Raw genomic sequence first — 14,705 nt, 5'->3', positions numbered from 1 at the left:
ATTCTAAACATATACCTAGGTTTAATAACAATTTTTAGCAAAAAGGGTTAAAGTAGTATTTGATAAACACTTCTAAAAGGTATTACAAGATTTGTAGTAATTAATAAATGTAAGAGATTATATAATTTTGATAATTGTTTAATATTTATTTATATTAGCAATTAGATTTTGATAAAAAATTTGTAGATTTGCAAGTGTTTATGAATTAAATGAAAATTATCTAATGAACAAAAATCTAACACTGGTTTCAAAAATTAAGTAGAAACATATATTTCCAATATTCTGTAAACCTTAATTAAATAGTACAATTGTAGTATAAAAGATTTATTGATAAAGAATATGTTATTTGAACATCTAAACGTAAAATAAATTAGGAAACTTATAGATCTCGATAGCAGATGTCGCACAAAGTACCTTCCTTACCAAAAAAAAATCATAACTGCCTAAGTAAATTAAAAGGATTTATCAATTCCTAAGGGTATTCAATATACCTTATACATTTATTAATGTTTAAAAAAAACGGTAAACTAATTAAGTATTAAAAAGTTAAAGAAACATGTGCTTAAAATTAATTAATTTCAGTGTTTTTCTTTCCCATGTACACGAAATCTGTAGATGCATGTGTAGTTAGGATGCCCATGATTATTAAGTATTTTAAGTTCAACATATTCATGGAAAATTTTTTGAGTAGCATTTATAAAATAAGTTGTGGAAGTTTTATTACTAGGGGTAAAGGTAAAATGACCCAATTCATACTTTGAGACTTGCGGTATTAATTTAATTCCCTGAAATAGCAGAAAAAGAGGGAAAACTTAATTGTGAATGTTTTCTGTTGAAAAAGAAATTCAGCTTACGCTCCTACATGCAGGAAGTCGAGATAAAAAAGTTCTGAGCTCATTTTGTACTTACATAAACTTTAAAGTCTTTTGGAGCACTGGTGGTGTCAATCAGTAATTTTGGATAGGGATAATCCATGGTGACCGAATCAATTATTATTGGACGAACAAGCTGAATTCTAATCCGTGCCTTTTGACCCCGAAAAGCAAAACACTGTCCCGGGAAAATACCAGGTCTGATAATGTTCAAAGGATCAGATGACGATTGTACTTTTATTCCCAAAAAGTTCACGTATCTGTTTGACGGATAGGGGTGTGTGCCAGGGGTTGATAACACGCTACCACCAGCGCTTTCGAGAGCGTAATCTGGAAAGTGTGAATTATATGCTACTAATCTCACTTAAATTAAATTCATTTGTTTCATCTAATCCTAAAAAGTATTGTTATTGTTCAACTTCCGGTATACGGTGTATGTTTGATTATACTCTTCAAATAAATCTTTTCCAAGCTAGTATGAAAGTTAATTTGACTTTTTAGAATAAAAGGTGATCCCTTACTGTTAATATCCATAACAAAAAAAATAATATCAGTAAATTGCAATGTTTGTGTAGGTAATTTATCCAAACTGCTAATGGCGTGCTGACGAGGACTAATAAAATCGAAACCGTGATTCCCGTCCCGGTAGTTTAGATAAATTATTGACTTTAACTTTTATAGTTTTTATAAATATATTTCTGTTTCCAGGTTTTATGTGGACATATATAAATAGGTATTAATGTAAGTAAAAATGTGGTTACCTGTCCTTCCTATTTTATCGGCATCATACAAGGTAAAAGCATCCTCGATTTTAACGTTCACTTCTTCGAATTTTCTCGCGAGTATAGAAAGGGTTTCAGCTTTGAGATCCTCAATTTTCGTTTTCAATTTTCGCCTGAAAGCATACACATACATACGTACGATGAATGTATATGACACGTAGATGGATCTGTGTGGTTATTTCTCGGAAATATATTCAACATATATACATAAAATATAAACTGTATAACTAAAATAGTTGCTACTAAAGCAGGTATAAAGAAAATAGGTTTTAAATTTCAAAACTTTTGTCTCATGTTTTACTATTTAATATTAGTATAATACATCCGCACGCTGGGGTGCAGACTCGATTTTATTTAGGCGAGAGACAAAAGATGTATAAAGAAAAGTATTTTGGGAATGACAATTTGTAAATAATTTTTGCCAACCCCTTCCTTAAATAATCTTGCAATAGACTTTTATTTATGATCAAATTACTGCACTATCTCGTAAAAGCTGTGAGCATTGATCGATACCTTTTTTAGTAATCGAATATTGCTCGTTTTTTTTTAACTACCCCCCCTGTTCTACTGTAAGGATCTTTTGATGTATCTACGTACACAACCCCTTATTTTACATAAATTAAATATTTGTATTTGCATAAATATTCATCTCCTCTGTGAAAGAAAATGGGAGTACACGGGGAATAACGTATTCAGTTACTACTAGAAACGGGATGAATGGAACTATGTTTGTATACAATTATTGGGTCAACCCCATAAGGATCAACCCTCCAAAAATTCTCTTATAAACTCATTTGAGTTGTCCCCCTCCACGGAAATCTTTAGTAAAAGGCGAAAGATTTATTCGACCTGAAGGGAAACCAGAGTGCTATTTAATCGAGTGTGCTATGAATCCTTGTAAATATGGTTTAAGTATCGATTAAAAACAAGACTTACAGCACCATCTAACGGTGGAACGAGAATTCAGAATTTTTACAGCTATAAATGCCAATCAATTGCTTATACTGTTTATTGTATAAGAAATAATTATATGTATAATTCTAATAAAAATAGATAACCGAATTTACGAGAAAGTGGAAAATATGTTTTTATGTTGTTATAATATTTTTTTAAATTTTTTGTTATAAATAAATGTAATTTTTAAAAGTATTTGCTTATGTGTTATCACCTTGCTCCCATCATTTATTTTTATCATTTAGAAAATTAGTTCGTGCTGCATATTTGAAGTATTTTAAATATACTTTTGAAAAATGCGATTTAGGTCCCATTTGTGTGTCCTCTTTGAATGATAATTTTATATAAAGGCAAGTTGTTTGCTAAATACAAGGTCTCTTAGGAAAGTTTGAACCATTATTACAGACAAATAAATAGTAATAATTTAAATACTATGATACGTAGATATTTTGTAATCATTATTTTTAAAATTTCATGATTTGTACAAAAGAAATCAATTAAAAATTTGATTAAATAGTTGATCGAAAACTACTTACTGTCGATTTGACGCCATTTCCAGTTTAGCTTTTATTTTATCAGTTTGTTGTTGAAGTTTACGAATATTTTCGTAAACATCATCCCATTCGGTCTGATAAATTTCTTTTAAATAATTATTTTTCGAATTTTTTGCAATTAACATGGTGCATGTATCACTTTCATTTTGTTTAGGATTTAACCAGCTTGAATATGAATTGCATAAAATTTCTAAAATATTTATAATCAGTTGCTTAATGTTTAAATAATAATATTAAATTTCTTACTTGAAATTACTACGATAATTATGAAAACTAACGACAGAATGGATATTCTTTTGAAAATATTTGGATTTGCTAATATTTTATCTGTAACGAATTTGGTTAATTGTTTAACAATTTGTCATAAAAAAATAAAAAATAGTGTTTACTTTTATGACTTTTTTCGATATTTTTGAGTAACTTTATTCCACTGGGAAGAAAATCCGCAGGATTTGGGACTATCTTGTTGAAGTCAATGAAACCGTATGTGCTATCATATCTACCTGAATACAGAAGTTAGTATATTTTTAGCTAATAAATCATTGTACACAAAATTACCAGTTGCAGTACTTTTACATTTAAATGATTCTTGTTTTTTAGAATTTCCCTTATACATTGTAAGAGTGACGGTACGTTTTATCAACTTCGACGTTTTTGACATTTTTTATAGGTTAGAAAACGCTGTTTAAAATATTTTTATGTTTCTTAGGTTACATCCAGGTTGTACCAATGTATCTTTTCTATTGTCTAAGCAATATGGCTGTCGAAAACGGGAACTGTCCAGTTATTACGTTGTGTGCTCCCAGTTTGTTGATGGTAAGATTATGTTTATTAATTTAAGGGCATAACTGTTAATATCGATTTAGTGTATAAAGCAATACAATTATTGTATCGTCTTTATTTTCGTGTGAATCTGAGACTTAATTTAAATTGACTTGTACAACAAGCGAAATAGTAGGCTGTAGACGTTTGTTTGCTCACATTTTCTGTGGTTGTTAGTTATTTATAATCTGTAGGCTTATGATAGACCAAAAAGCAAAAATAACTATGTATTAATTCAATGATATTTGCATGTGTTTTATAAAAACTTGTTAATATGAACAACATGGCTGCGGAAACAAGTAAATTGTAGTGTAGCGTTCGTGTTCATTGTATTACAAGCGTATTTAGGTAAGAATGAATTCCTTTAAAATAATTATTAGGTGCTGATTATCTTGCTGGACTGCAAGAGTAACAATATTGTTTTAATTACATGCGTTTATTTTTATTTATACAAGTTCTAAGTATATCAACAGGTAATTTTTCAACAATGGCAAACAATCTAATATCACAGATTTTACATCTCTTCAATAGTTAATATTTCACTAAAACGTGTTGGACTAACGCATATTAAACACTTCGATTTGAAGAAATTACAGTTGTCCTGCCTTATTTTCTGTTAGTTACCGTGTAAATGTGCCTTTATTTTTTCGATTTCTCCATTAAATTTCGTATAAAAATATGATTCTTTTTGATATATTAATTACATTCGTAAACATCTTCGAAATACAAAATACCATAAAATTTTTTAATCATTATTTTGGACCATGTCGGCATGACGTTATTTTATACATTAAGAACGATAAATTGTCACCAATTAGCAGCTCAAGTTTAATTTTTATTTTTAGTTTTAATTATGATAAATAGAATTTTTTACAGCTACAAACGGGAGAGCATTTATTATTCTTAAAGTAGGAGTGAATAACAGACGAAAATAAAAATTAGAGAAAAAGGATTTTTATACGATTTCAGTGACCTTTCTAATTATTAGATAGTGTAAAATCAAAGTGCCTTTTATTTTGAATTCTTTATTTTTAATTTATTACAAAAGTATAAAAGTCTGATAGTACATTTAAATTTTGTTACATTTTTGGTTTCGTATGATCATTTATTTGCGTTACAATTCCTGGAAAACTAGGTTCGTTGTTTAATACAGATTTGTCCAAATTATGGGTAAATGGTGGCGTGAAAGATTCCGCGTTGCTGTCTCTGTAGTAAGGTTTCTTGTAACTGTAGCCAGGAGTGTAACTTACACCTTTATATCCGGGTTTTGGATAACTATCGTAACCACCACCTTTTTGGTGGTCTCCATATCCTACTTTTTGATAACTGCCATATCCACCCTTGTGGTAATCGTCATAACTGCCAATTTTCTGATAACCATTGTAGCCGCCAAACATATTACCAGCAAACGCGTCGTAATTAAACCAAAATACCAAAAATGCCACCAATCCCGTTACTGCAATTATAACTGCAACAGGAATCAAGAAGTTTCTGATAAACTTGTTCCTTTGCAAAAGTTTGAAGAAGTAGCTGATGGTCGACAAAATGTTCAAAAGCGCCAAAGGCAGTGTGCCTAAAAGTCCGAAACTTTTGAATTTGTAACTAATGTCGTGTCCATAGTCATATTTATCGGCTCCATATCCATAACCAGAACCATAACCATAACCAGAACCTGCGTATCCTTGGTCATAGAAGGCACCATCAACAAAATCACCCACAAGCCCCTTTATTATTGCGGGTATGGCGTGTTGTAGTTTGTCAAATATTTTTTCTATTATCGAGCCGAGAATGTCCGCCTTCTTGTGACCGTAATGTTTTTGGACTCCATATCCAGGACCGTAATTGTCAGAATGTCCTCCGTGATAGTATCGCGATGGTCCAGTGGTCAGTGAGTGGTGAGTCAAAGTCCTTGCTTTATCCGATTCTTCGTCATCAGTTGAACCTCTTGCTTGGCCACTGTTGGAAGGGGTGGTGTTTGCATCATCACTATAGGGTTGTAGAGGAATTTTACTGATATTTCCTTCATCAATGGGTGACGGGTCTGCAAAATTTTAAAAGTTTATGCATTATGATTTATATTCAAGAGCTAAAAGAAATTATTATACCGATTTGTTTCTTGAGCTGTTCAATTTGTGATTGGAGCTGTCTTTGTTCCATCTCTATGGATCTTTCCAGCGATGCCCTTGGTAATTGTTGTAACATAGCGTCATTGTCAATGTCGTCATCGTCAGCGAATCTACTGCCCTCCAACATGTTGTAAAGTTTGTCAACTAGTTCCCCCGCTTGTCTTTCAACGTTGACATCGTCATCTCTAATTTCCCGTTTGTTGCGTCGGACAATGTTTAAGGATTGCTGTATACTGTTCCGGTTCTGACGGTTCGTGGCTTCTTGAATCTCCAGTTTCAAGTTCGAAATTAACCTCTGCAAATTCTCCGCGTATCTCTGTTGCTCCTCGTTCGAATCTTGAACATGACCCAGTTCAGCCACTCTGGCTTCCAAACTGCGTAATTTTATTTTTAAATCTTCAACGTTTCTCGGAGGGGCAACTTGTATTGAAGGATTTTCAAATGGATTTCGTTGTTGTTCTTGTGGATTTCCTTCCAAAGGACGTTGTTGGAGTCCTTCGTCTGTCGACGAACTTCTTNTGACAACTATAATTGGATACCAAAGATGGGTTCGGTTTTTCTCGCCGAATCATTTCAACAATATTAAATTTCTTATAATTGTTTTTCAGTTCTAGGAAGAAAGTTACACTGAACACTTATATTGTCGAGCATATAATATATGAATGAATGAAATTTTAATAACCTTTTGTAATTTTAAGATTTTGTCAACTTACCTAAACAATAGGTGTACGGTTATTAGCTATTGTTATAAACTGAAGGTACTCATAATGTACAACTTTCCTTTATAATCATTCTAGTGCAGTACATTTATTATCATTTGCAATTTGTATGATCTTTTCGGCGATTTTATAATAATGCACGTACCGATGACTCTATATGACAATGAATTATGTGACCATAAAGAAGGTTTAGAAATCAACTTTTCGAGAAGGTTCCATCATAATCACATCTAATAATCCCTAGGGGAGGTATTAATTTTGAGTATATAATAACTAACTTGACTTCATGAAAAATCAGTACAGTTCTCGTGTAGCGAGAAGATCAGTCTGTCATTGACTAAACAACTTACTAAAGTCGTTTGTCAATAACTGAATTGTTTCCGAAAAACTGAAAAATGGATTGAAATTCATTTGTTTTATAAGTACAATATAAATCTCATTGTGCGCAGGTAGAAAGCGGCAACTAATACAAGTCGAACATTAAGAACGCCTTGTGAGCGTTCAACAATTGACAAGACGCGTTCCGGTTGTTTAACAGTTACCAGAACGCGTTGCGAGCGTTTAAAAACAGCCAAAACGCGTTCTGTGCGTTCGAAAGCAGCCAGAACGCGATGTGGCCGTTTTTTCCGGCCACTGAGCGTTTTCGGTCTTCGGGCCTAACATATATACCTATCATCATTATAGGGTCGTCAATTCTAAGACCGGCTGGACACGCACCTCCACTCATTCCTATGCTTAGCTAATCTTCGCAATTCCCAAAAACTATTTTTTTTATAGATTATTCTCGAGGAGGGGAAATCTTTAAAAGACACCCATACAGGGAGGTAGTGTCGGATTTTTATCGGCTTAAACCCCTCCTCGAGCGGGGAGATAAACCCTTACGGTTGCTCATCCCCGGAAAGAAAATGGAAGGTTGGGATTGGGAAGGGAAAATGGTTAAGTTTAGGTGGGAGGAGAGGGGAGTGTAGAGAGGGAAGCCATCGAAATAGGTCGTCCACCTCTGAAGTTATGGGTGGAAAAGCGAAGCCTAAAACTAGGACATCCCGCATCCTTAAATATTTGCGAACAGTAATCTAATTTAGGTCTCCTCTTGACTATAATATGTCTCTGATTAGCCCTTCATGCCTGAGAAGATGTCCTACCAACCTATCTCGCCTATTTATTACTGACTTCCACAGAGTCCTCTGTTCATCTATTCTTTCTATTACCTTCTCTATCCACGATATCCTGATCATTCGCCTGTTACACCACATTGCGAACTCTTTTAATCTGTATGTATATATAAATCGGTTTATAACATTCTACGACGTCTTCTAATTTCCAACCTCCATTGTTGTTGGTATATTGTTCTTCTTCTAATCCTATCATTCCCATCGCGTTATTAATCCCCTCGATCCAGTTTTCTTCCGGAGGCTTCCTCTCTTTTTCCGTCGGTCTGTATTCATAATGAAACTTGTTTTGGTAACCTCTTGATCTTTAATCTTTGTGTAGTCGTACCATCTAAATTATTTTCTTCGTATGTCTTCGATCATGTCATGAGAGACGTCCATGATTTCTCTAATTCGTTCATTTGGGATCTCTTCTAGTTTAGATCCAGAATTCCTTTTCTACCCCCAAAGCATTCTTCCCGACCCGTTCTTTAGAGGCCAAACTTCACTACTGTACGCTACTATAGAGTTGATGATGGTATTACAAATTCTGTGTTCGTTCTTCTTATAGAGACAGTTTGGTCCCACAATATACCATTAACCGTTGCTGGCCAACGAGCTCCTGCTTCCTTTTATGCTTACAACTTTCAACACCCATATCTATTACAGTGCTACCTTTTTGAATTTATATCACTTCAGAAACAGTTGATCATATTACCTGTTTAAATAGTCTGATAGATCTTTCCGGAACTATTCCAAAATTCTTTGAAAGTGTGGGAATTAAGCAGATAGACATAGACCTTTTGATCGCACAGAAGTGTACATTTGAAATAATTTGGATTTTAATATTAAATTTCGAAAATTTAAGCACTTAAAAAGGTTTACGAAGAAATTGATGCTGCCCTCGAAAATGTTTGTTTTGTGTAGGTAGCGTTCGCGGATTTTTGATTTATTAAGTAAAGATACTTAGTAGCTGGAATAACTTTAACCACCGCATTTGTATATTTGGTATTTAATTAAAATAGTAGGGGTATTTTATGTAGAAAAAATTCTGCACAGTTTTTTGCTGCTACATTAATGTTGGCCGTAATATTCAACACAGAGATTACGCTGCTAGAAATTTCGTGAAAAGAGGATTACCCTTTTTTGTGAAAGGCCTTTCTGATTACGAATAATTCGCGGACAAGCAGCAATGGAAGCAACTTAACTAACTATAGGTTTCCCTTTTTTAAATTAAATAATTTTTGACTCGTCAAAATTATATATGTGTCTACCCAATGAAGGATTAAAAAACTGGGACCGAAACTAATTAAATCTTGAAGATATCAAATTCGAGTAACTTTTATTGTTTACAAAATGTGAAAATTAATATGTCCCATGNTGACCTTTCTAATTATTAGATAGTGTAAAATCAAAGTGCCTTTTATTTTGAATTCTTTATTTTTAATTTATTACAAAAGTATAAAAGTCTGATAGTACATTTAAATTTTGTTACATTTTTGGTTTCGTATGATCATTTATTTGCGTTACAATTCCTGGAAAACTAGGTTCGTTGTTTAATACAGATTTGTCCAAATTATGGGTAAATGGTGGCGTGAAAGATTCCGCGTTGCTGTCTCTGTAGTAAGGTTTCTTGTAACTGTAGCCAGGAGTGTAACTTACACCTTTATATCCGGGTTTTGGATAACTATCGTAACCACCACCTTTTTGGTGGTCTCCATATCCTACTTTTTGATAACTGCCATATCCACCCTTGTGGTAATCGTCATAACTGCCAATTTTCTGATAACCATTGTAGCCGCCAAACATATTACCAGCAAACGCGTCGTAATTAAACCAAAATACCAAAAATGCCACCAATCCCGTTACTGCAATTATAACTGCAACAGGAATCAAGAAGTTTCTGATAAACTTGTTCCTTTGCAAAAGTTTGAAGAAGTAGCTGATGGTCGACAAAATGTTCAAAAGCGCCAAAGGCAGTGTGCCTAAAAGTCCGAAACTTTTGAATTTGTAACTAATGTCGTGTCCATAGTCATATTTATCGGCTCCATATCCATAACCAGAACCATAACCATAACCAGAACCTGCGTATCCTTGGTCATAGAAGGCACCATCAACAAAATCACCCACAAGCCCCTTTATTATTGCGGGTATGGCGTGTTGTAGTTTGTCAAATATTTTTTCTATTATCGAGCCGAGAATGTCCGCCTTCTTGTGACCGTAATGTTTTTGGACTCCATATCCAGGACCGTAATTGTCAGAATGTCCTCCGTGATAGTATCGCGATGGTCCAGTGGTCAGTGAGTGGTGAGTCAAAGTCCTTGCTTTATCCGATTCTTCGTCATCAGTTGAACCTCTTGCTTGGCCACTGTTGGAAGGGGTGGTGTTTGCATCATCACTATAGGGTTGTAGAGGAATTTTACTGATATTTCCTTCATCAATGGGTGACGGGTCTGCAAAATTTTAAAAGTTTATGCATTATGATTTATATTCAAGAGCTAAAAGAAATTATTATACCGATTTGTTTCTTGAGCTGTTCAATTTGTGATTGGAGCTGTCTTTGTTCCATCTCTATGGATCTTTCCAGCGATGCCCTTGGTAATTGTTGTAACATAGCGTCATTGTCAATGTCGTCATCGTCAGCGAATCTACTGCCCTCCAACATGTTGTAAAGTTTGTCAACTAGTTCCCCCGCTTGTCTTTCAACGTTGACATCGTCATCTCTAATTTCCCGTTTGTTGCGTCGGACAATGTTTAAGGATTGCTGTATACTGTTCCGGTTCTGACGGTTCGTGGCTTCTTGAATCTCCAGTTTCAAGTTCGAAATTAACCTCTGCAAATTCTCCGCGTATCTCTGTTGCTCCTCGTTCGAATCTTGAACATGACCCAGTTCAGCCACTCTGGCTTCCAAACTGCGTAATTTTATTTTTAAATCTTCAACGTTTCTCGGAGGGGCAACTTGTATTGAAGGATTTTCAAATGGATTTCGTTGTTGTTCTTGTGGATTTCCTTCCAAAGGACGTTGTTGGAGTCCTTCGTCTGTCGACGAACTTCTTCCGTACGGTATTGGTCGTTTTTCTGGAAAAGAGTCCAGAAAGGGCGGCCTGTACGGCATGTCACGAGGTGATTCGTATTCTTGACGATGTGGATATTGAGAAGGATACATCGGCCTTGGCGGTGATGGGATTACTTCTATATTTTTATAAGGTCCAGGGTATCTGTCTTGGTATGGGTACAATGATGGGGCTGGACGATTTTCTGAAAACAAAATACATGATCAGGAAATTGCAACAACAATCTTAAATAGATCTGTTTGATTAATTATATCTAATTTTGTCAATACTTTAAATACCTTTGTAATAAGTGGAAGGTTTTTCCGTGTAAGGAATTTCTATTGGAGGAGGACGATAAGGTTTGTAGTTGTTTTGGTTATTGTACTGAGGAGATGGAGGGGGAGCAGATGGAGAAGGAGGATAGTATGGGTGTAAACTTTTGCAAACGTGTTTTAAATAGTCGGGATCTAATGGTTTAACGTAATAAGGTGTAGGTTTTTTTGGAATTGGAGGTCTCCCATTGTAATTGCCACCATAATCCGAATAAATACGTTCTGAACTAGAAACTCCATCTTCATCTTCTTTATCGTATTGCGGACCAAAACTTCGACTTGGGAGAGGTTTCATTTCTTCTGGAGCTTCTTCTTCTTCTTGTTGTTCTTCTTCTTCACCTTCCTCTAAGTTTTCTAAAGCATGATTGATAACTTCCGTTGCAAATTCCTCATCTTCGTCATTTACATCTCTCATTTTTTCGTCGTTGCCTTCTACCATTGTAGGTAACTCTTCGATTTTGTCGCTTGCATTCCTCGTTCTGTCATCCTTACTTTTCTCTATTTCAGAAATATTGTCGTTACTTCCAATCGAACTTATTGTTTCATTGTCGCTGTTTTTTACCACCTTCGAAAGATTGTTAAGTTGAATTTCAAAGTCAGCAGGACCTTCATTTGCTTGATCTGATTGTAACTGCAGTTCCTTGTCTGTGTTCTTTTCGAGTTCACTTTGTAGATTTGAGATATCTTGTAAATATCGGAGTAACTGTAAGGTTTTTGCCAATTGCTCGAATTTTAAAGAATTTTCGGATGTAGAATTTTCTTCGTTAGGTTTTCTGGCCAGCAGTTCTTCCATATTCCCCACGAAATCTAACTGTGAATTCTGTCGTACTTTCGATTGAGAGTTGGTGAGCTTGTCGAGGATATTTTTTATTTCTTCAATACGTGACAGTATTGCAGTATCTTTGTTCTTTTGAACTTCTTCGGAACTGTTTTTATGATTTTCAACGGTGTTATTATTGATTTCGGTTGAGTTGTAGATAGAGGTGTTGTTAATGGGTTGACTATTGTTAGCTGGTGGTAAAGTGGTTGTTGTCTCGGTGTTTTTATCGTTATTAGGAACATTAAGTGACCTACCTTCTGCTTCTCTCTCTTCTTCCTTCGATTCGGCCATTCTTTGTTTCAGTTGGACCAGTCGAGAAAGTCTTTCTTCGATATTCCTCAGATTTCCAATCAGTTCTTTAACTTCTTCTGCTGAATTTTTACTTGGTTCTTCGGTTTTTACTTCAACCGTTGTAGGACGGACAGTTGTGGTGGTTCCTATTGTTGTAAGTATGTGTCTGAAGTTGTCACTTCTTTGGATTGGCAGAGAAATACCACTTTCAGATTTTTCATTTCTGGTTGTAGTTTTTTCGGCGTTGGTAGATTGCGAATTAATTTGTGAAACAAGGGATTCCATAAGTTTAAGAAGCTTTACATTTTCGTTGTTAATATTCTGATCGGTATGCGGTTTGGGATTTAAGTCGTTCTTTTGGTTTTGGATGCCATTCAGTATGTCTACAACGTGTTGCTGGTCGCGCAGAATAACAATAAGGTCTTTTAACTTTTGCATTTCCTCTTTGATTGCGTTTATTTCCTCGTTCTCGCTTAGTTTGTGCTGTTGTAAATCGAAGTTTGATACACAAGGGGCGTCGTCTCTTTTCGTTATTTTCCTGTATGGAGTTAATGGTTTTCCAAAGATTGCATCTGCAGACCTCTTACGACGTTGAATTTCGTTCTCTGACGCAAGAACGTTTGATTCGCTAGGATTCGCCACTTCTTCTAACGTTTTCAGTTGATCTTTTGGCGATCGGTATATCGTTTGGAATCGGTTCACCGTTTCGTCCACTATTTCTGGAATCGTTTTCACTGGACCTAGCGTTTTATTAGGAAATGAAAATAAAGGATGTAAATTAACTAAAACGTTATGTCTCCTACCCAAATATTCGAAGAATTTTTGTAGAGTTGGTCCGCCAGATTCTTTACCATCGACTTCGTTGTCTTCATTTTTGGTTTCGGACAAAGTTCCATTATTCGGCGAGTTGACTTTGACTTCGAGTCCTTTTACATTTGAGTCGAAGTTTATCGATAAACCAAAAGCTCCCACGGTGCAGAGAATCAACAAAAACACACTCTTCATTTTTACTTTGAATTTTGGACAATTTTTCTGACGTCTTAAAAAATTTTCAATCAGTAGAAACACTTATTAATAGTGAAGACGGCTGATCATGTTAATTGACATCATTCAACTGAATCTGGTAAACGTATTTTGGAGAAGTTTATGATGCGTTTTCCTTACAATGAAGCGTCAGCATATATCAATGAAAAGTGCATAATGCAGCATTTGATGGAGTTCTACAATCTACTTTGAAATTTTCAAATTGTACAACTGATGCGTTTAATTGTGTGTAGTTTTCGGAGTAACTTGCTACAAATTTCAGCTTTATTTTATTTAATAAAGGAAAATGCCCGCTTATATTAAATGATGTAAAACTATACTTGTGTTTGGAAATTTGTACACTGCAGTTACTTTTTTTTGGAAATTATTTGAATTCAACTCATACATATATATAAGTACTTAATCTTCTTGGGCACCACTATCAAACACTTCTAATTTTTTTCCGTCGTGGGCATCGTCCACGTTTCGCATCCATACAGAGCGCCGTATTAGACATGTATATTTTTAACAATCTGTTCTCTAACTTCTGAAATAACTGTTCGAGTTCGGAAATTACTGGACTTCATCTCATATACATAAGTAAATAATCTTCTTGGGCACCACCTATAAAACGCTTCTAATTTTTTTCCGTCGTGGGCATCGTCCACGTTTCGCATCCGTACAGAGCGCCGTATTAGACATGTATATTTTTAACAATCTGTTTTATAATTTTTGAAATAACTGTTCGCGGTTTCTATCGTTTTTTCTGACTTATCTGTATGTGTAATTTCAGTTTCTAATCATTGTATAATACGTTAACTATACTTTTATTGCGTTACGAAATAATTGTGTTAAATACTGTTTAATACCGACTACGACATTCTTTCAAACCTGGAAAGGAAATTAGTATTACAATACTCATGACAATGCGTTCTGTTCACCTACTTAATATATTTTTATGCATTTGTTAACTCCTGTTAGCAAATTTGTTGGGATTGCAAAATAGACAGGATATTAATGTAGATTATAATTCCGAAAGTGTTACAATATTTAAAAACAATTAATTAATGTTAAACTTTTTGATCTAATTTTATTGCAACAATATAAGGTAAAAGACCCAGTTATTGACACTGGCCCAGTTTCTGACAATTTTAGGTTTATGCTGAATTAAAAAAAAAAATCTTAAGTGGGTTAAAATTTTTTTTTTTT

At 34.4% G+C, this 14,705-nt stretch overlaps 2 protein-coding genes and 1 non-coding gene across 3 annotated transcripts; all 3 read right to left on the bottom strand.

Annotated features, from left to right (window-relative positions):
• Nucleotides 1-395: 395 nt before the first annotated feature.
• On the bottom strand, nt 396-3,806 carry LOC108737234 (SUN domain-containing protein 3-like). Its single transcript, XM_025980127.1, has 7 exons — nt 3,721-3,806; nt 3,552-3,665; nt 3,409-3,489; nt 3,145-3,352; nt 1,634-1,767; nt 910-1,202; nt 396-785 (listed from the first exon to the last, which is right to left on the bottom strand). The coding sequence occupies exons 1-7, from the start codon at nt 3,776-3,778 to the stop codon at nt 579-581; spliced, it is 1,095 nt and encodes a 364-aa protein (XP_025835912.1). The 5' UTR covers nt 3,779-3,806; the 3' UTR covers nt 396-578.
• Nucleotides 2,404-2,523, bottom strand: LOC112906271. Its single transcript, XR_003232236.1, has one exon. It is a non-coding gene; the product is annotated as a U5 spliceosomal RNA (small nuclear RNA).
• A 1,257-nt stretch (nt 3,807-5,063) lies between the features above and the next one.
• On the bottom strand, nt 5,064-13,543 carry LOC108737233. The gene is made up of 7 exons (XM_025980130.1): nt 13,277-13,543; nt 12,437-13,213; nt 10,495-11,235; nt 9,473-10,430; nt 8,155-8,264; nt 6,090-6,635; nt 5,064-6,025 (listed from the first exon to the last, which is right to left on the bottom strand). The coding sequence occupies exons 1-7, from the start codon at nt 13,476-13,478 to the stop codon at nt 5,064-5,066; spliced, it is 4,296 nt and encodes a 1,431-aa protein (XP_025835915.1). The 5' UTR covers nt 13,479-13,543.
• Nucleotides 13,544-14,705: the final 1,162 nt, after the last annotated feature.

The sequence above is a fragment of the Agrilus planipennis genome, unplaced genomic scaffold, assembly GCF_000699045.2.
Source record: "Agrilus planipennis isolate EAB-ADULT unplaced genomic scaffold, Apla_2.0 scaffold176, whole genome shotgun sequence".
NCBI lineage: Eukaryota > Metazoa > Arthropoda > Insecta > Coleoptera > Buprestidae > Agrilus > Agrilus planipennis.
The sequence above is the reverse complement of the archived record's forward strand: the minus strand, read 5'-3'. Positions and strand labels throughout refer to the sequence as shown.

What these genes read in the sequence shown, in the direction of transcription:
- LOC108737234 (XM_025980127.1), bottom strand. Translation starts at nt 3,778, where the DNA reads ATGTATAAGGGAAATTCTAAAAAACAAGAATCATTTAAATGTAAAAGT. An exon ending in AATTATCGTAGTAATTTCAA is followed by an intron (nt 3,353 to 3,408) that starts GTAAGAAATTTA and finishes TAAATATTTTAG; the next exon opens with AAATTTTATGCAATTCATAT. An exon ending in GAAATGGCGTCAAATCGACA is followed by an intron (nt 1,768 to 3,144) that starts GTAAGTAGTTTT and finishes GTATGCTTTCAG; the next exon opens with GCGAAAATTGAAAACGAAAA.